The sequence below is a fragment of the Benincasa hispida genome, chromosome 11, assembly GCF_009727055.1.
Source record: "Benincasa hispida cultivar B227 chromosome 11, ASM972705v1, whole genome shotgun sequence".
Taxonomy (NCBI): domain Eukaryota; kingdom Viridiplantae; phylum Streptophyta; class Magnoliopsida; order Cucurbitales; family Cucurbitaceae; genus Benincasa; species Benincasa hispida.
The window spans coordinates 75344907-75368227 of record NC_052359.1 but is presented as its reverse complement, the minus strand read 5'-3'; the positions used below and the strand labels follow the sequence as shown (position 1 = coordinate 75368227).

Sequence of the window (23321 nt, the reverse complement as noted above, 5' to 3'; positions counted from 1 at the left end):
CATCGTACTGTTGATTGGTTATATCCAATAAACACAGAAATATATATGTAGTGTGAAGAGTGCAGCCATCGATCTTTAGTGGAGTGCCCGATAGTTAACTGATGGTGGATAATGTGATTAAAGAATTTAATCAGTTATTCACGTATCGTTAGAGCTTCAAGCTACAGGTTTATAAGGTCCCCTTGGTAGCTTAATGGATTTATGTTGAGAATCAGTTTTTGGGTTAATTTGAAATGTTCAAATTAATAAGAGGGAATTTAATTATATATAATATAATTACGTTAATTCAATTATATATGATATTATTGATATAATATATTTGATACATTATTGTTTAATTGGAGGAACTAATATTTGAATATGATTTAAATATATTTTCTATGAATGAGATTCATAGTTATTAAATTTAATATAAATATGATTTATATTAAATACCATAAAATAGAGAAAAAGAGTTATGGTTTATATATTGTATATGATGCAATATTAAAACTATAGGTTATAAATATAATATGATAAGTTAGTTACCATATTTATTTATATTTATTAATTATTTGATAATTAAATTCTTTTTCTCCATGTCCACCCTTAGTGGGTAGTTATTTAGTTTTTGTTGCAAAAACAGATAAATGAAATTTGATTTAAAAAACTCCATGTATAGACGCGATTAATAATCGAGTATCTACACGATTGCTTGAGAGACTATATGATAGTTTCATTATCTACACGATCGAGAGACTTATCTATGCGATAGACTTATTCGTTTACACGATAGTGTTGTTCGTCTACTCGATCGTCTTCCTCTTCCACACCAAAATTCCCCTCTAACCAAAATTAGCCAGAGCCCATCACTCCTGGATTCTCACACCGAGAATACCAAGGTCATCAAGTGGTAGTATCCTGTTTGTTTCAAGAATTGAGTTGCTGCTTGTTGCCTGTACGAGGGAGTTCGTGACTTGTTCGTTGCGTTCGTGAACGAGTACTATCAAGGGATTTACTTGAAGAACGGTTCTTCAAAGGTATAGTCTCTTGATCCTTTATTTCAAAGCATGTTGTAATTTAAGATTTATGCATAATCAGTTCTTGTATGACTATAAATGTATACGTACATTCACAATGAGATTTGGACGATCCGCTTCCGCTCAAAGGTTCTTTGTAAATGCAGTTCCTTCAATTGGTATCAGAGCCAGGTTGTGTTCTGATTTCCAAATTCCATTTGCTGTATTGAATTTCGTTTATAGTTTGGTGGGTTTTAAGTTTCTACAATGCGTTTAAGTGTTAAATGTTTGTGGATGTTTTTGATGGGTAGTTTCGAGATAGTTGTCACTGTTTAATGCTTTCGTTTTACTTTTACAAAAGTTACTTTGTAAGGGCCCCTGCGCTTTTGGGCATAATTGCTTGCAATCGAGTTTATATTCATTTATGTCTTTTGAGTTGTTCGTGAAGAAGCTTTAGAGGCAGGAGTTGCAGTTCGCTTCAATGGAGAAGATGAAATGGTGGTCGCATCGTGTAGCTTAAGTTAGACGATCGTTTAGATTTGGCTATACATTCGTGTAGAATTGTTCTACTCGATCGTCTAGCTAAATGCTATGCGATCGTGTAAAGTGTTTACTCGATCGTGTTGCGTTGGCAGCATGATCGCGTAGACACTTAGGGGTAAATGGTCGCACGGTATTTGATACTCGACCCAAGGCATGCGCACTAAACAATCGTGTAGGCTATCATGCTTATCGTATAGTCATTAGCTACACGATCACATAGTATGCAATACTCTATGCTTATTACTCGATCGTGTAGACTATCATGCTCATCACATAGTCGTTAGCTACACGATCACATGACATGTGTTACTCGAAGCGCGCTACACGATCCTATGGACTTTCATGCTCATCGCATAGCCCTAAGCTATGCGATCATTGCTACACGATCATTTAAATTCAACACGTTACTCGACGATCAAAGGATTTGCTACACGGTCAAGTGACGAGGCTTCAAGGCGGGCGGTTTAAGACCTAGTTCACCTGTTCGAACCGGTTGACTCCAACTTTTGTAATAGTTTAGAATTTCCTTTTCGATTTTGAGATATACTATCCCAGTCCATCAGTTTTTATTAAATGTGCATGTGATGTATGTTTAAATTATATGCCATAATGTATGTCATATAGTTTTAAAATCCACCATAGGTTATACATTTTATTCGTACATCATCTTTATATTATAAGTGTTATAATATGTTAGTATGCATGATTAAATTACTTAAAGCATGCTCATGCATCATATAATATAAGAGTTATAACATATGCATGCATTAAAGCATATCCATGCATCATCTATATTATAAATGTTATGATATAAGGTTGTATGTTAGCATGTAATGTATGCTTAGTTCATTACTTGTTATATAAAAATTATATATTAGTAATGAATGAACATTGCATGAAGGACACTTTGGTTTGTTTATAAATGTTATAAATAACTTTTGCATGTCTAACTAGCAATGTGAATGGTTTTAATTGTTAATTTGTTATAAGGGTTATAACTAATGAAATTAAAATTAAAATCAATAATAAAGAGTTGCATGCACACCTTAGGCTTTAATCATGTTTTAAAAGTGTTTGAAAATTTGATTGAGATAGACCTAAAATCACGTCTTTAATAAGATTAGAAACCTAAGTTTAATTTTTTAATTCGGTTTAATAGGATTATATTGACTAATAAAAGATTAAATATGTCACAAATGTATCTATAAGGGACCTTTTGGCTAAGGTTGGGGTACTTAAGTCGATGAAAATGTCGCACCCCTACCTGGGAACCTACCTGGAAAGGTGAATTAGATAGATATATTACATACATACAAATTTGATGAAAGTCTGTTAAAGTGTTTAATAAGACTTGAATCAAACTTGTTTAATCATCAAAAGTTAGTATTGTTTTTGAGCAAATTAAACAAACCACTTAGTTAAAATCAGTAGTTGGATTTTCTAAGTTAACGAATCCCTAGGTAGAACATTCAGTGGGAGGTAATTGAGGTATATGATACTTCAGTTTACCTTTACACGTTTCTCCCTAAAAAGTTCACACTGTAGGGGGACACTCTAAAGGTGCCTCGAGGCCGAAGATAGATCTCACGGTGTGTAACTTAAGCATGTATGTGGTGACATACAAGTGGATCATGTCTTGAGTGATAACCAAAATGGTTTGTAGTATATGGATATAGGAGGGAAACCTTATCCTGGTAACGCTATGGATGTGGCCCGCATTGTGAAATGGCCACAAGTGTTGTGACTTGTCACAGATGGTCTGATCCTGATCATTCGTATTGGGGACATGCGAGCGGAGGCGTCCTATACAAAGAGTTTGTAAAAGACTTGACCATGAAGTGAGAACGTCTCGTTATATAATATCGTTCATGACAGAGACTTTACTTCACTAGGATGACCATAGGTAATATGACCTCAATCCTGAGTGAGTTGGGAACTCCTGCCATTGAGGGCAGTCCTTTAATTTGTATGGGTGCGAGTGGCCAGGTCGCCGATTCAAACCTACCATTTTGGGGATTCGTCTGATTTGGGAGCTGGGAACTCAGCTACACAAGATGGAATTCATTCCTTCCTCGAGGCAAGGGTAAGTAGATTGATAGCTCCCTTAAGGCCTGATTTTAGGACTTGAACGATGTGGTGCCACACACCTTCTCCTGGCCCGAGAGATGTTCACACATAGTTGGACTATATTGTATTGTTCATTAGAGAAATCAGTGGTACTTAAGGAGTGNACACACCTTCTCCTGGCCCGAGAGATGTTCACACATAGTTGGACTATATTGTATTGTTCATTAGAGAAATCAGTGGTACTTAAGGAGTGAGATGTAACTACATGGGTAAAATGGTAAATTGGCCCAGCTGTACTTACGAGCATCTGTGAAGGGTCATCGTACTCATGATTGGTTATATTCGATGGACATAGAAATATATCTGTGGTAAGAAGAGTTCAACTGTTGGTCTTTAGTGGAATGGCTAACAGTTAATGGATGGTGGATCTCATGGTTAAAGAGCTTAGTCAGCTATTCACGGACCATTGATGCTTCAAGCCACAGGTTCATTAGGTCCCCTGGGTAGCTTGGATAAAGTCGAGAATCAATATTTGGGTTAATTTGAAATGTTCAAATTGACAAGAGGAATTTCGATTATATATGATATAATTGGCTAAATGTATGAGATACATTATTTTGGAGGAAATTAGATATAAATATGATTTATATCAAGTAGAGGAGAAATTACTATAGTAGATATGTAATAACAAACTATAGGGTAAGAATATAATATGATTAAATTTATTAATTATTTAATTGGTTAATTATATGATAATTGGCCTAAAATTTCTCTTGGACATGCGTTAGTGGGAGTAGCCGCTTTGGTTATGGTAACCGAAGAATAAAATGAAAATTTGTTTCATTTTACAAAAGTTCGAAAAAATTGGCATCGGTATGAAAACGTAAATGATTGCATAGTCGAGAGCCTATACGATAGTCGCTCAGCGCCTAAACGATCACACACCTCGCGTCTAAACGATCGCATGCTAGTCCCTAAACAATCATTTAGCTTACCTAAACGATCGCATAGTGTACCGTATTTTCTAAATCATCGTTTACCATTTACTAAACGATCGTCTACCATTTACTAATCGATCGCTTAGTAAAACCTACACGATCGTGTAGCTTCTTCTAAACGATAAGCATTTAGCTATATGATAGCTTCCTTTTCTCTCCCACTTGTTTATCATCTACACGATTAGTTCTTTCTCCAACCTTTACCAAACTCACCAAAGACCACACTTTGGACTCTCACTCCGAGAATACCAAGGGCTCCATTTTGGTGGTGTCAACCCCGCTACGTTCACTTGTTCGTGATTGTTCATGTTGCTGCCGTTCATTTAGACGGTTGTGCTGTTGCAGCCGACTTCTTTTCTGGGCGATAGAGATTGCGTAGAGGTCTTCCGCTGTGTCAGAGTTCCAAAGCTTAAAGAGGGTCTTCAACTGGTATGAGAACTCTTTCCTTTGTATTTTAATGTTCAAATCATGTCTTTAATTAGTGTGAATTTACATAATTGTTATTAGAATGTATGTGTTGTATTTCGGTCACGATGAAATCGGAAAGATCCAAATGCACTCATGGATGCTCTTCGTTAAGAGATCCTTCAATTGGTATCAAAGCTAGGTTACGATGGGCTCATTAGGGCGGGACTCTGACACCGAAAGCGAAGGGTCACACTTACGCAGAATTGTTAAAGGTTAATAGTTCTGGACCAAAAAATGGTGGCTGTTAAATTCAGTTCAAAGAGTTATTTCTACCTAATAGTTGAGAATATCTCATCCCAACGAAGGGGCATCTGATCACCTCACTGGTGACGTTTGTCCTTCCTCACTGGGGCGTCATTGCAAAATAGAAGTCTTTAACTTAGGGTACTTTAAACTGTTTTACAAAACTGATTGGTTTAAAAGTGGTTTAGCAAAATCTAATAAAGTTTTGTTCGTATTTTCAGCAATAACTCTTTTTCAAAATGGCAACAGCCACGTTGTCTTTGTTAAGCGCCGAAAAATTAACTAGCGACAAATTTTCAACATGGAAACTTATGATCACGAAGATCCTAATCATCGAGGATCTCATGTTCGCTCTTACGGAGGCCTGTCCTCCTATTCCAGCTCCAAATGCCGCTTGAAATATTCGGGAAGCATATAAGCGATGGACAAGGGCGAATGAGAAGGCTCGAGTCTACATCTTGCAAGTCATTTTGAAGTCTTGGCCAAGAAACACGAGCCTATGGTCTTAGTGCATGAGATCATAGAGTCCCTACAGGGGATGTTCGGACAATCATTCGTGCAGCTCAGGCACGACACTCTTAAGTACATCTTCAACTCACGAATGAAGGAGGGAACATCTGTTTAGGAACATGTTCTCAACATGATGGTCCACTTCAACGTGGCAGAGATGAATGGATTGAGCATTAATGAGGCTAGCCAGGTTAGCATAATTATGGAGTTGTTATCAGAAAGCTTCTTTCATTTTGTAAGCAACGTTGTTCTGAATAGGGTTAATTACAACCTTATAACTCTACTCAATGAGTTGTAGACTTTCCAATCTTTGTTGAAAGGCAAGTAGAAGAATGTTTGTGAGGAAAATTTTGCCTCTTCTTCCAAAAAGTTCCACAAAGGTTCGACTTTCAGAACTAAGTTTGCACTTTCTACTTCCGACACTAGAAAGTGGAAGAAGAAGAAGGGTGGTAAGAGGAAGGCGCCTACTAACTCACAACCTGCTGCTCCAAGGGGTAGGCAACCGATGAGAGTTGACAAAGGAAAGTATTTTCATTGCAACCAGGATGGACAATGGAAGCGAAATTGCCCACGTTATTTGGTTGAGAAGAAGAAGGCCAAACAAGGTAAATGCAATTTACTGATTTTGGAAACGTTTTTAGTAAAGAATGAAGATTTTGCCTAGATTATTGATTCTGGGGCCACTAACCATGTTTGTTCTTCATTTTAGGGAATTAGTTCCTGGCGGCAACTTGATGCTGGTGAGATGGCGATGCGAGTTGGAATTGGGCACGTTGTCTCAGCTGTGGCAGTGGGAAGTGTTCGGTTGACTTTACAGAATAGGTTTCTCATTTTGAATGATGTGTATGTAGTTCCCGACTTAAAGAGGAACTTAATTTCTATAAAATCATTGCTTGAATGTAAATATCAAATACATTTTTCAATTAATAAATTTTTTATTTTGAAAAATGGTGTTGATGTATGTTCAGCTGAACTGGAAAATAATTTGTATGTGTTAAGGCCGTTAGCAAGAAATGTCCTCCATAATATAAAGATGTTTAAAACTGTCGTAACTAAAAAAAAAAACGACTTAAAATTTCTCCTAAAAAAGACACCTAACTTTGACACCTATGTTTAGAGCACATTAATCTCAATAGGTTGGTAAAGAATGGACTTTTAAGCGAGTTAGAAGAAAATTCTTTACCTGTATGCGAGTCATGCCTTGAAGGCAAAATGACTAAAAGACCTTTTACTGGAAAAGGTTATAGGGCCAAAGAGCCTCTAGAGCTAGTGTATTCAGACATTTGTGGTCCGATGAATGTGCGAGCCAGGGGAGGCTATGAATACTTCATCACTTTTACTGATGATTATTCAAGGTATGAGTACGTTTATTTAATGTAACATAAGTCTGAGTCATTTGAAAATTTCAAAGAGTTCAAGACTGAAGTTGAAAACGCATTAAGTAAAACGATTAAAATGCTTCTATCTAATCGAGGTAGAGAGTTTTTGGATTCTGAGTTCCAAAATTTATGATAGAACATGGAATAGTTTCCCAACTCTCAACACCTGATACCTCAGTAGAATGGTTTGGTTGATGATGAGTTATGCTTTCTTACCTGACTCGTTTTGGGGTTTTGCAGTAGATACTACAGCTTATATCTCGAACTGTGTTCCCTCTAAGAGTGTTGTCGAAACACCTTTGGAGTTGTGGAATGTTCGTAAAGCTAGTTTACATCATTTCCATATTTGGGATTGCCCAACACATGTGTTTGAGGCCAATCCTAAGAAATTGGAACCACGTTCGAGGTTATGCCTATTTGTAGGCTACCCCAAAGGAACGAGAGGAGGATATTTTTATGATCCTAAAGAAAACAAAGTTTTTGTATCGATAAATTCTATTTTTCTTGAGGATCATATAAGGGAGCACAGACTTAGAAGAAAAATCGTGTTGAATGAGCTTTCCAAAGAAACTACTGAATCTTCAACACGAGTTGTTGAAGAGCCTGATACCTTAACAAGAGTTATTGACGTAGGTTCATCTAGTAGGTCAAATCCACCTCAAGTGTTAAGGGAACCTCAACGTAGTGGGAGGGTTGCGAACCCACCTATTCGCTATATGGGTTTAACTAAAATCTTGGCTATGGTAGCTGATGGTGAGGTTGAGGATCCATTGTCTTACAATAAGACAATGGATGATGTTGACAGAGATGAATGGATCAAAGTCATGGATCTCGAAATGGAATCTATGTACTTCAATTCAATTTGGGATCTTGTAGATCAACCTGATGGGGTTAAACCTATAGGTTATAAATGGATCCACAAGAGAAAACGGGGTGCTGATGGGAAGATGCAAACCTGCAAGGCTAGACTGATGGCAAAGGGTTATATCCAGGTAGAGGGAGTCGACTATGGGGAGACTTTCTCGCCTGTTGTTACGATGAAGTCTATCTAGATCCTCCTATCCATTTCCTCATATTATGACTATGACATATGGAAAATGGATGTCAAGACTGCTTTTCTGAATAACAATCTTGAGGAGACCATTTATATGGTGTAATCCGAGGGATTCATAGTCCAAGGTCAAGAGCAAAAGGTTTGAAAATTGAATCGGTCTATTTATGAACTGGAACAGGCATCTCGATCTTAGAATATAAGGATTGATACTGTGATAAAATCTTATGGCTTTGACCAAAACGTTGATGAGCCTTATGTTTACAAAAAGATCATCAACAGTTCAGTAGTTTTCCTAGTGTTATATGTAGATGATATCCTACTCATTGGGAATGATGTAGGCTTACTGACTTCAATTAAGAACTGGCTAGCGACCTAATTTCAAATGAAAGATTTAGGAGAGACTCAATTTGTTCTTGGGATTTAGATCTTTTGGGATTGAAAGAATAAAATGCTAGCACTATCTCAAGCACCGTATATTGACAAGATGTTGATCAAGTACTCGATGCGAAACTCCAAGAGGGGCCTTTTGCCTTTCAGGCACAGAGTTACATTGTCTAAGGAATAACGTCTTAAGACACCTCAAGAGGTTGAGGAAATGAAATGGGTTCCATATGCATCTGCCATAGGCAGTTTGATGTATACGATGTTATATACTAGACCTGACATCTGCTACGCAGTGGAGATAGTCAGTAGATATCAGTCTAATCTAGGATATGGTCACTGGACAACCGTCAAGAACATCCTCAATGCTAAAAGATCTTTGGTTTGGGGATCTTGTGCCTGTGGAGTTGGAATCATATTTTGAGTCCGACTTCTTATTGGAAACTTTGGCAAGCTTGACCTAGAAAGGTCATTAGGTGGTCAGGAATTCACTGGTATGAGAATATTCTGAACTTTAGGGTCTTGATTTCGACTCTCAGGATTTCGACAACGACTACCTCTTCCTCTAGTTCGTACCATTTCCTGACAATCATATGCAACAAGTTTTTTTTTAAAAAATCCTTCATCAAGAGAACATGTCAGTTACAATCATAAACCCAACATAATTTTGTGCATAATACTTTAGATTTTTTAAGGACATACCTGAAGATGACGAAGAATCAGTAAGTGAACCATAAGGGACATTTTGGACTTACGATGTAAGTCAATCTACAGAACCTAAAAACTTAAACTCTGATACTAATTGTAACAACCCATCTTTCTAAGATGGGTATAGAACCGTTACTAGATGCATGCATAAAGTTCAAAACAACTTTTTCTTTTTCACAAAATCCAACTAAATCCAAATGAATTACATAAAATAAATTTGTAATATGAAATCTCAAAGAACATAAGTTCACTATTTGGGGTACCCCTAACTCAAGTTTGAAATAAATTATTTAAACAAATAAATAAACAGATAAATAAATAAATAGATCAAAGAATAATAAATGTTTGACCTCTAAACCAAAACATATCAGTTTAAGAAAATAAGTGCGAAAGCGATGTCAAGTCCTAAGGCTCGATCATGGATTCCTCTTGTCATTTGTTGTTTTGTCCTTTACTTTACCTAAAAAAATATAGATAAAATAGTGAGTATAAAAATACCCAATAAATGTCCCACTACTGGGTCCACTAGGTGTACAAGTTAGTATCCAAAGGTGTGCATACTGACATAGGCATAGACATAGAAGGGACGAACCCAAAGGCACGCTTTCATAGAAAGTGACTTCAAAGAGACACATAAACGTAATTGTAGGTGACGATCCCACAAGGATACCAAAACATACTCAGGGGATGAACACAGTTTGTTAGGAGTGCTAACATCTACCATTAGTCTACATGCAACATACACCGTCCAAGTTCATATCAAGCCACAATATAATATAATGATCATAGTAACATATCTCATGATTTTCTAGAACATTCTCAACAGTCATCTATCAGTCAATCATGGTAGAACATTCCATCACAAAAGAGTCATGTTTTCAAAGTACTCACAGACTTAACATCAACTTGGGGTTCAAGGGCGAATCGGTAGTAAATCACTTACTTCGAATTTATGTTGAACAACTAGCAAACAAAACCATCTTCGACTTGAGTAAAATTCTTGCATCAGTCCCTAAAACATTAACCAAATTTAATTCAATAACAGGGCCTAAATCAAACACAAAACTAACTAAAATACGCCCGAACAATTTACCTAAGGTGTGGCTTGATGAAAAACACCTTTGAAACTTCAATCAAGTAACCTAACCTGCACGAAGAACACTATCAAGCAGTTTAATCTCAATTTGTAGCACCATTGACACTTCAAATAGCCATGGAATCCCAAAAACTTACCCGAAACCTTATCGAAAAAGAACCCAAACTTACTGGACAATGATGACAATCGCCTTCAAAACTCCAAATTAACTTTCAAATTCCAAGAAAAAATTATTTTAAACCCAACACTTATTGGGTGATCAAGAACCAATTAAGAACCTAACCAAAAACCCAAAACTTACCCAGAACTTAAAATTTCGATGAGAACACGAAACTCCAGCGACGATGACGCTAAACTGACGTCGGTGCAACCAAGAAAACGAGCGATGACATGCTTGAGTTCGAGGTGTTGCAATTTGAGCAGCGGTGTCCCACGTGCAAATGAGTGGCACTTCGATGACGGCTTGATGGTCTAAGCAGCGGACGACGAGTAGCAGGAGTAAGGAGTCAATGGCGTGAAGAAGACTTTGAACGAAGAAATGGAGGGGGAGGGGGACTCGTACAGCTGAAGGGAAGAAGATCTAATTCTTTTTTTTTTCTTTGACACGTTTTTCAAGGCAACCCAAATATATATATTTTAAAACTCGAATCCTTTTCCTACACACATACATAAACACACGCGCCGCACGCACATGCATGTCCACACACGTGCGCACAACGCACGCACATGTACGTACACACGCACACTCGCACACACGCATGCTCACGTGCACACACACACCCGTATGTATGCACTTACACACGCCCTCCCGCCCGCACCACACTTCCAAATTTAAATTAAATCCCAAAAATCTTTTATTAAACAAAGAAGCATTTTCCAAATCTTCTCAAAATAAATTTCAATTTCCACGAATTAAACATTACTTGAATTAAACTCAATCTTTTCAAAATAAAACAATTGAGCCTTAAAGATTTAGCATTCATCCCAAATAATTAGAGATAATTAAAAAACTTTGGGACGTACTTTTCAAAAAGTGTTTTAGTTGTGAAAAGTGAAACTTAGAAAGGGTTATTTATGAAAATTTCTCTTAAAACTTCATAAAAAATAGACCATATGGGAAGGACTTATAAGAGTTTTATCAAATCAACATGGATGAGTTACAACTTTTAAATAATAGAGAATAAATTGTAGCTCTCTCAAAATGATCAAAGTTGTAATATAATTAGCCAATCTGCTCGACCAATCATAGATAGATGCGGAAAAATGACATTTGTAGTCTTCAAGTAGCTATGTTTGGTTCCTAAATTCTTAAAAAAAAATTTAGCTCTCGAATTTGTATGAATTAGTTTGAAAGATCATTGATAACGGGAAGAAATACACATTATTATAGCTCAAATAAGTAAACAATAAGAGAATGCGATGGTAAAAATAAGCAATATCATGTCCAAAAGCGCTAAACTGAAGAAATTGCAATCGCATGCGCCCATCACATAAAAGTAGTTAAATTACTTATTTTGTGCAAGAAAAATGCGTTGGCGCAAGTAAAATTGCGATCCAAATAATTAGGCATCTGCGCGCTTGAAAGATTGCGATCGCAAAGTCATGCAATCGTATGCAATCGTGAGAAGTTGCTCAAGAAGGTGACCGTATAAAGACTGCACATCAAGGTGACAACATAATAAATTATGATGGGACGGAAAGCTGATGACAGTCGAATCCGAATTTAGTTGACAAGCCGTTAAAATCACATTGCAACAAGTACACTCAACTTTCAGTGACCATTAATCGGCGCATCAAAGCAGGAGATTTAATGACTGTTCGTCATTGTAATCATTAGAGAGAAAGGCTACTTCACCTTGAACTCTATAAATACCAAAGGCCACCATTGTAACAAGGTTAACAAATCATATATCATATAGAGAGAAGAAGTTAGAGAGCCGTTAGTTTGCTCATGTACATACTTAGATTTAGAGGACGAAGACGAGCTAGGAGACAAAGAAGCCGAGGGATCATTCCCAGATAGATCGAGAGACTGCCGGAAAGCGCTACAAGGAGAGAGGGCCAACACTTGCGAGAGCAAGAATATTCATTTGGACAGAGTTGGAGTGAAAAAGACGGTGTAAAAGGCCATGGGAAGCAAGATATTGCTTACCAGGCTTCTTATCTCTAAATTTCGTTGCTATTTTGTATTTAGCACTTTACTTAGAAAATGGAAATCTCGTTTCAATCTATGTTCAATCTCTCAACACTTCGCATGAGTAGCTAAATTCCCGAATGGATTGAGAAGTACTTAGCTGGCATGACCTAAGATTTACATTTTATGCGATCATCTTGTCTTATGTATGTGTCATTCACCTTTTAGAGATACTTGAGAAAGTAGTCTAAAGATAGAATCTTGACTTGAGAGAGTCATATTAGAATCTAGGCTTGAGAGAGTCAGATTAGAACCACATAAGCAAGAAATAGAAACTTAGACATAAGTTCTATCGCTATTTACACATCGCATGCACCCTAGAAATAGGATATGATAGTATGTGGTCACCTTGTTTTATGTGTGCATCATGCATCATCGCATAGACAAGAATAGAGGCTTAGACATAAGTCCTATCGACTTTTTCGTATACATCGCATGCATCCTATAAATAGGAATTATGGTATTTGTATTGAGAGATGACATGTTGTTGTTTGTGGGTAGCATGATCGCATAACTTGTACGTAATCTTAGGAAGTGTTAGCTAAACCCCTTCTCAACCTGTTCATCGCATACTCATTGTACTTCTTGATTTCATCAACTCTTTGTTTGAACTCCGTCGCATAGGAAATTTTCTTAATCAAACACCGTCCAATTTATTTGTTTTCACCACCGCAAGAGAATCAAAGTAACTGTCGCATAATTACTCAGTAGTCCTTGTGTTCGACCCTGGACTTACCACGAAACCTAGTGAGGCTTACACTTAGGTCTTATTAGGAAAACTCGCATCGCATAACACATCACCGCAAACTCACACCATAATCGCATCACAATTCTCAACGCATCAAGTTTTTGAAGCCATTGTCGGGGACTACGACAAGTACATATTGCGCTAACAGTAAACCTTTTGATTTTCTTTGCAGCTTTTGACCTCTGTGCATTGCCATTCCTTTATTAAGGGAAGAAACTGTTTATTGTTTTAAATAATGATGAGATATCCATTTAATTGACAGGACCTACTCCAAACGGGAAATCTTCAATTGTACAAAAAATGGGAGAGGAAGTAGAAATAATTTTTTTTTTCTATTGATTAAATAGGACTGAGGACGAAGATTATATTTCCTAGTCCCCTCCTCACTCATTGTCACCTGTCTTATATTATCATTTCAAAATTTGAAGATTATTGCAATTTCCTTGAAATTCAAGAGTTATAACGTCTTTTCATACGTAATTTTCTGATAAAATAATGAGAAAGAAATTAAGTCTTTCATCCATTAAAAAAAACTACTTTTAATTTTAAAGAAAAAACTAAATATTTATAATAATAAGTAGTGAAATATGATTGGTTGAAATGAGGAAACAACTCAAGTAAAAGTTTGATTGACCTTTGTTGGAATTTGTAGTTTCTTTTTCTTCCAAAAGAATTCGTAGGTTGAAATTCAAAACATAATTTTTAGCGAATTATGGCCTTTTAATAAAATCATATTTTGAGATGTGGCCCTCTTCGATTCTTCATCCTTATCATTTTTTAGTTTGGGAAATTATTTTTTATAGCAAAATTGTTGGAAATATTTTCAAACATACAAAATATCATTATCTCAATGGTCTATATATATTTGTCTATCATTGATATAAACATTGATGCTGATTAGATAAATACTGATGTTTTGCTATATTTGTAAATAAGTCGACCTATATATATATATATATGTATATATACATATTTTGAAGACAACTTTTTTTAATTTTGTGTTTAATAACTTTTTTTGTTTTGAAAAAATTATATCTAATATAGGTCCATGAATTTTAAGAAACGGTAGATAAAAAATCTACCATAGAAAAAATCAAGAGTTGTGAGGTTTTTACTTTAAAACTGGGGCATGTTTACACTAGTTGAAAGGTAATCCATCAATGGTAATGTAAAAAGTGGGCGCGAGTTGATTATTTTTGTTGTTGTTTATATGTGTTCCATAATCATAATGAATTGTGGGGCCTGCCTCGAAATCTTCAAAGCGTGCAATCTAATTGAGGAATGGGGAGTGTTTGATCTGACTGTGATTAAAAGTTACGTGTGATCCACTACCTTTACCGTTACTGTACCAGTATGAAAATTATGAATCTGCCACATTTATTGTTACCTTTACCTTTACCGTTATCATTACTATTAAGGTCAAGCAATAACCGTAATGATAATTGTAACAATAAAATATGACAGATTCATAATTCTATGTAAACGCTATAGAAACCAGTCTAATTACATTTGTAATTTAGGCTCATTATAATTGATCCATCAATAAAATTTCATTTCGATTACATCAATTTTTATTATGATTTGATAAATGTGACCTAAATGTGTTATGAAGACAAATATTAGAATACAAGAACATATAGGACACAACTTTTGAAAGGGACTAAAATTAGGCTAAATTACCAAAAATACCACTAAACTTTATCCTAATTTGTTTGAAAAAGACTCGTTTTCTTTTTTTTTTTTTCTCCAAATTTTGTAATATAATCTTATCCTTTTGACATTTCCCAAATGTATCAAAATTATGCTTTTAATAGAAAAGCTTTAGAATGTTGGCCATTGAGATTTGGAACAAGTGTGATGGTTGGATGGTGTTGTGGTGCCCTCGTCTCAATTTCTATTATAGGTCACAACGCCACATCATTTTAGGTCATAATTTTCATTCAATGAATTTATTTCAATGATAGTTATGAAACATTATTATGGAATGTCAATATAGTATTAAGATTAAAATACCATTTTGATCCCTATACATTAAAGTTTGTTCAATTTTTTGTTCAATTTTAGTCATTATACTTCTAATAAATCTTTAATTTAGTCCTAGTTTATTATTGATATTTAACAAACTTTTTGTCATCTATATTAGTAGTTGTATTACAAAATTTGAAAACATATTCACATGTGGTATGTTTTAATAGATATTATTATTATTATTATTTAACCAATTTCTATAAAAAAAAATTAAGGGATTAAATTTTTTTAAGATTTATTAAAAATACAAAGATTAAAATTGGACAATTGAAAGTAAACTGAAATTAACCGTGAAGTATAATAACATCCTTGGAAATAATATATGAATTTTTTGAATTTTTTATTTCAAAAAATGATTTTTTTTTTTTTTTTTAAACAGACCTAAATTATCCTCGCACAATCCAAGAGATAGTTGGATGAGAATGATTTAATACTTATATATATAGAGAGAGGATGATTTATTTATTTATTTTTATTACTTTTGCCAAAGAAAGATGAAGATAATGATGAACAAAAAATATGATTAATTAATAGATCGTTTTAATAAACTTGATTCCCTCTTTTCCGATGAAATTAATTAATTATATGAACGAAAAAGGCATGTAGAAAGATTTAGTATAGGTTCCAATTTCCAAACATACCAAACTAAATAACTCTCTTTAATTTGTAGTTACCATATATATATATATTTACCATTCATATATTCTCTCTTTTGTACTTTCCTTATTTACTTTCAAACCCTAATGTCCATTAACAACTTAATCTCCCTATCTTGCAATAACACTAATTTTTTAAACCAACTTCCTCCCTATCTTTCTTTTTATTCCTTTATTAACACTAATTTTTTAAACCAACTTCCTCCCTATCTTTCTTTTTATTCCTTTATTATTTTTTTAGCGGAAAAAAAACAATAGGTTAAGTTGGGCTGCATCAATTTAAACCCTAAATTTCAATTTTATCAATTTTTCCTAAACTAAAATAACTGTTGTAATTTTTATTCTCGATCCAATTTTCACCTATTATTAATCCACAAATTTTAATAGAAAATAGTGTAAAAGAATTTTATAATCTCATTAATTTCAATATAATAAAGTTTTAACGGCACAAAATAACCATTAGAGACCATTAACTTGTTAGGTTGGACTACATGAATTTAAACACTAAATTTCAACTTTATCAATTTTTCTTAAACTTAAATAAGTGCTACAATCAATCCAATTTCCATCTATTATTAATCCAAAAATTTTAATAAAAAATATTGTGAAAATTTGAGAAATTTTCACAAACAATAAAAATGTCAAACTATTCACAAAAATAACAAAAAAACATTGATAGAGATTTCTATTAGCGTCTATACTTCTATAAGTTTTTATCATTGATAGATCTTGATAGACTTTTTATCAACCTCTATCAGTCTCTATCAAAGAAGATTAAAATTTTGTTATTTTGTATAAATATTTTTTCTTATTTTTCTATTTTTGAAAATCTCCCATAGTCATTAACTTTTATTGATTTTGTATCATATATGGATCATTTTTCCCAAAAATAATATTTAGAGCAAGAACGTATTAATTTAAACAATAAAAAGAAAAATAAAATAAAATAAAATGTAAAGTACAAAGAGTAAAACAATATTTTAACCTAAAATATTTTGGGTACGTACAATATTTCCCCCAAATATTGATTATGAAGACTTTCCATTAATTGCTTTTAGTCCTCAAAAGTCAATATTAATCTTCCATAAAACAGATATACTCTTTCCTTATTAATGTCCCAACTTTGTTTTCCCCTTTATAAATTCACCCCAACACTTGTTCCCACTTCTAAACCCATCTTCTGTTTCTTCTCTTAAACCCTCTCTAGATTCTCATAGCCATGTCTTCTTCCGACAGATCCGATGAACATCACAATCAAGATTCTTCCAAACTTATTGAACCGGAGACGGTGACGGTGACGGAGATGAAACCGAAAGACGAAACCCGAGTTTTTTACTGCAAATTCTGCAGTAGAAAGTTCTCGAATCTACAGGCTTTGGGAGGCCATCAAAACGCTCATAAACGAGAGAGAGACATTGCCAAACGAGAGAAGGCCGCCGCTACCGCTGCCGCTGCTAGAAGTACGGACGCGTTATTGTCTTTTTACCATCCGTATTATTCAGCAATGGCGATTCACTCTCTGCGAAACAAAGACCTAGGGTTTCCGATTCGGCCACACTCGGCGATTCGTAAACCGAGTCGGTCCCGGGTTGAATTGGGCGGCGCTGCTGCCTATGCATACCGGTTGTGGTCGAGAGAACAATACATGGCAGCGGCACAACAGCAGCAATTACAAACTGTAGCATTATTACAAGGCGAGAATTTGGCTGCGACTCGATTGGAATCCATAGCCCTGGGGAGTACAAACGCTTCTTCTTCTTCACAGATTTTTGGTGTTGATCAATACAGTATCAATGGTCTTGATTTGTCTCTCAAACTTTGATTTTTTTTATAATTTAATTTGATATTCATTGTTTCTGTTTTTTTTTTCATTAAATTATTAAATTATTATTTCAATTTTATAGATACACTTTTATTATTTTAAATTGGGAAAAACATCAATAGGGTTGTAATAATTGCATTGAAACTTATCAAATAGATAAAAATGGCATTGAAATTTAGAATTTTATCAACTAAGTGACGTTTAGGGGTATAAATGGAAAATTTCCTTTTAAATTATATGAATGAACATTGAATTTGTATTTTTCACATTGGGTTTTATTTATTTTTTATTCTCTCTTTCTTTTTCTAGTATATTTCATTTAGGCACTGTTTGCTTGGTTAAATTAGAATGAAATTGATTTGGAATGGGAATGCTATTCTGTTTAGTAAATCATTCATGTTGTTTACTTCAACCAAATATATTTTAAACTTAATTGATGCTTTTTAATTAATTAATGTAATAACAGCCAATAATAAATTTTAATTTATTTTATTAGACGGCTCGGCATAATCCATCTATTCTGATGATTATTTGGTGTGGGGATATCTAATTGGCATCGAAAAAAATATCGTCGAGAGAATAGTGATAAGCATAACCCCTAGTAAATTGGAATTATCAACACTTTGGATAAGAATCCCTAATTCTCAATCACTAAAACTTTCAAATCAACTTGATTTCAATCCTAAAGATTGGATTAGATGTGGATTACCTTAAAATCAAATATCTTGAGATGAATAACAAGTCTCTTGACCTAAGATTTGAACACTCCACAAGATAGGAGGCTCAATTTCACTTGAATGTTCTCCTCGCTATCCTTGAAAGAAGAAGCTCAAGGGCTAAAACTTGATTCATCGCCATGTGTCCAACACAATCTAATGGCAAGGCTTAATATAGCCTCCCAATGAAACCCTAATGCCACATCATTAATCATAAGAAAATTACAAAAATATCCCTACTTATTATGTCAGAAAATAGATAAAATTGGAATATACTAAAATTACATCAAAATTATCAAATGAAACATAAATAATAATTTGATATTTAGGACAATTCATATCATATAATATAGTTTGCCCTACGACCAATATGTCTTTAGAGTAGAATCAAATTGGAGAAGGGATTTGAACCTTTGGCCTCCTTTGTTGAAGGTAAAAAAAAATTATAGGAAAAATTATCCTTTTAGTCCTTGAGTGTTTAAAATAGGTGCGTTTGGTTTCTGAAGTTTCAAATTAGTTCCTTCATTAATAGAACTCTTTTAAATTAATAGATATGTCTAGCTAGATTTTTTATTTGCCGAGGTGGCTTGCTAACCAAGTTGATGATTAGATTTATATAAAATTTTCTTACAATAAAAATAAAAAATAAAAAACAAACAATTGGAGCCCTAACAAACAATAAGAACTCAAAACCCACGAGAAAATGAAAAAATTGCACATTCCATTCACCTGAACACCTTTCTATTTTCACATTCTTATTTCAATTCCTATTCCCATCGTTGCAGAGATTTCCATTCCTTCAACATCTCTATAGAGAAGTTTATCGAGATTCTTGATGTCAGGGTCAGGATTGTCGCCAGATTTCAGAATTGAGAAAGAGGCTACTTGTATTATTGAACACTTCTAATTTTTTTGCTTGATACAAATGGTAGGACCCTCCTATTTATTCTAGTTAGCACCCCTAAATCTATGGCTAGGATTTTGCTAATACATTATGATCTAATAATTACAAATGGCTCTCTAGAATATTCTTTACAATTACACTTTTTTCTCATATTTTTTAGATAATTCTTCAATATACTCTACTTAAATATCTCCCAAAAATAATTTTTCTAGAATATTTTAATAATTAATTATTCTATAAATTGGACTTTTGTTTTGAACTAGGCCCAAATCAAGTTTATATTTCAATACCTCCTCTTAAACTTGATTTTGTTACTCTCAGCAAATCTCTCAATCTTGTGAAGTCTTCTTTCTTAGTAGGCTTAGTGAAAATGTTAGCTACCTGATCATGAGTCTTCACATACTCTAGTTGCACATCTTTTCTTCTGATGCACTCTCTAATATAATGATATCGCATATCGATGTGCTTGCTCTGATTGTGGAAGACTGGGTTATTTGGCCAAAGCAATTGCTTATTTGTTGTTTACAAATTTTTTTGTTGGCTCCTCTTGTGACAGTCTCAACTCCTATAATAGATTTCTTAGTCAAATTGCATGGTTGAGCTAGCAACCACATATTATGCTTTACACTTTGAGAGCATAACAATTGATTGCTTCTTTGACATCCACATGAAGGCAGTATCTCCCATGTAGAATACAAAATCGGTCGTATTCTTGCGGTCATCTACATCTCCACCCCAATTGCTATCACTATATCTCATGAGCTCATAACTACGAGAGACAGAATAGTACAGGCTGTAGTTTATCGTACCTTTGATGTATCAACAAATTATCTTTACTGCCTTTAAGTGCATGGTTGTTGGTTTCTCCATGAAGCGAGTGACAACTCCAACTGCATAGAGAATGTCAGGTCATGTGCATGTTAAATACCAGAAACTTCCACTACAACAAAAACAGGTTCCACGACTCTAAAAAACGGTCATTAACACATTTCTTGACTCTTTTTTTTTAATCTTTGAATCCACCATCAAAGAAAGTGTATAGATGGCACTTGAAAAATAAGTCATTATTTATTGTTTCATAACATTTCAATTCAGTCAGCACTAATAATTTATTGACATTTTATTACATATCATGGTTAAATTTTTTATGACAATTTATCATTGTCAATAAATGATAAAAAGTTGACCTTTACCTTGACATTAAAAATTTGTCACAAACATTCATAATCTCACGTTTAGAGTGTCAACAATACCCTAATTGTGACACTTTGTAAACGTCATTGAACTATGTACATTGACACTTATTTAATATCATAACTACATCTTATGACATTTATATAATATAAAAAAAATACTTTTAATGATAGATAACTATTTGTTTCCAATGATCCATAATTTCGTTAGCAATTAGGATAGGATCGATGATTTTCCTTCCGTGAACAAAGGCAGCCTGATTGTGATATAGAGTAAGGAAGGACCTTTTTTAGTTGCTCAGCCGGGACTTTAGAAAGAATTTTATAAACATTGGTGGTGAGGCTTATCAATCTGTAATTTGATACTTTTTATGGAGTATATATGAACGATTTTATAGTAGATCTAGTTTTTTATGTTTAGATCAAATTTATTTTCGAATATTTGGTTTCTCGCTGAAGATTTATACGTTGGTCGTCTTGATTTTCTCATGTTTTATTCGTCCTTGCATGTTTGATTTTCCAATTGTTGTTGGCTCTGTACTTCGTCCGATTCTAGACTATTCTGATTTAGTTTTCGTTCCATTTTGGGCATCTTTTTGGCTTGCATGTTTGTGACTAACTAGGATTTCTTCTTATAAATTGTTCTTGGTCTCTTATAATTTGTTTCCACTGGCTCAGATGGATTATATTTTTTTATCCATTTATATTGTATTTACTTCGTCTCTGTTTTTTCTTCCCCTACTGATATCTGTTATGTTTTCTGACTGTCTTCCATACTTTTTTCTTCCAAATTGCCTCTTGCTGCTTTAATAATAAACCACGTGTCCTTCCCTTGTCCTTTTTCTTATGCTTTTCCATCAAAATTGGACAACAAGTGAATTCTTGGTTAGGGATAATGACCATGTTATTGGAGTTTGGTGAGGGTCAATCCACCCTAACAACAGGTCTATTTTCTATCTTTTTTCCCCTTAAAGGTCGATGATAATTTGTTCGAAAAATCTGTAGTCTCATATTTGAGTATGATTTCTGATTTAGTTTTATTTCATTTAATATTTAGATTAAAAAAGGAATGCATCCTTTTTCTTTATGTTTTGTGGACTACTTTGTAATTTCTTCCTCCATACATATTCAAATTTGTTTTGTGTTCTAAATTTGAGGAATGGATTTTTTGTCTTTATTCCATTGAAATTGTTTTCAGTATTCAACTAAATTTAATTTTCATACACTTAAATTTAACTTCAGTTTTACAAGTATTGAAACAGATTATTTTCTTTCCTTGGAGTTAGATTTGTTTCGATGAAATAGCTTTATCAAATTCTAAGGCCTTCTAACTTTATTATTATTCCATTCATATGTGAGATATTATGTTGTATTTATGTTCATTTTTAGATCAACCACCAAATTAATATTGACCTGACCATTACTTAATTTATTATTTCTAACTTGACTCTCTTTATTATGGGTGTACTGTACTTATTGTTTGGACTTATTGGTAAATTTTGTTGGTATGTTCCTACTCTAACCTTTTTATTTCAACTTTTTCTTAAACCGTTTTACATTCTCAGATGTGTTGTTTGGTTGCTCCAATATATTTTGTTTCCTTCTTCCACATCTAACTTCAACTTATTCCATCCATATAAGGTATACTTCCTTCTTTCCTTATAATCAAAGTAAGATCCGTCGCTAACATTTTTATGTTTTTGATAGACCCTAAATCGATTTTTCTGTCCCCCTAGTTGTGGACTGTCTCAACCTTCATTCACTCCGAACATAATCAAAGGTGTGATCTATTAAATTTTATTTTTACTTCAATCGTATTGATATACCCTATGGTTTAACTATATTTTTTTTCCTTCCATGTAGGGCTCAAACTAATCGAACATACCTTCGTAACTAGTTTAAGGTTCGTAAGTTTTAAGTTCAGAATGATCTTTGTTATAGTCTATTGTTTGTTGAACTTATTGGGGACTGTTTAGTTGTAATGTATTATGGTTTTATATTTTTCACTTGTATGTTGAAATTGTTGGGGGTTGTTTAGTTGTGAACTTTGATTTGTTGTAAATATTTTAAGGTTTGTTTTAATTTTCAATCTCTAAATTTCAATTTAGAATTCTATTTATAATTTTAATTTGGTGCATTCCATATTCATTCTATTTTATCTGGCAATCTTCTGTGAAATTAAAAAGTACACTTCAAATCTGTATAGAACAAAAAGAATTGTTTTTATTTCTATAAAGAATAGCTGTAAACACATAAAATTAATCTTCATTAAAATAGTTGTAAATACAAAGAAAAATATGAATGAATGGAAACCAATTCTGAAAGAAAGTTACGTATAATATTTTCTAATATAGCATAAATTCCACGGTAAAGAAAGTATACGCATAGGAATAAGCATATAACGAAAGTTAGTACTTTTTCAACATAAAAAACATAGGAGTAAATGAAAAATGTCTTAAAATTGTTCTTTAACAAGTCTTGAAATTGCTCTTAAAATTAATTTTGGGTACTTTGGTAATTTTGTATATATATATATTCTACTCTATAACTTTTTTCAAAATTTTAACCCTTAAATTTTGACTAAAATCACATTGTCTAAATTGTTTTATAATATG

At 33.7% G+C, this 23321-nt stretch overlaps 1 protein-coding gene across 1 annotated transcript; it reads left to right on the top strand.

Annotated features, from left to right (window-relative positions):
* Positions 1-17262: 17262 nt before the first annotated feature.
* LOC120090046 (zinc finger protein 3-like) lies at positions 17263-17893 on the top strand. Its single transcript, XM_039047536.1, has one exon. It carries the CDS (start codon positions 17291-17293, stop codon positions 17891-17893), a length of 603 nt encoding a protein of 200 aa, XP_038903464.1. The 5' UTR covers positions 17263-17290.
* Positions 17894-23321: the final 5428 nt, after the last annotated feature.

Bases quoted from the DNA above. Each gene is read 5' to 3' on its own strand.
- LOC120090046 (XM_039047536.1), top strand. From the start codon at position 17,291: ATGTCTTCTTCCGACAGATCCGATGAACATCACAATCAAGATTCTTCC.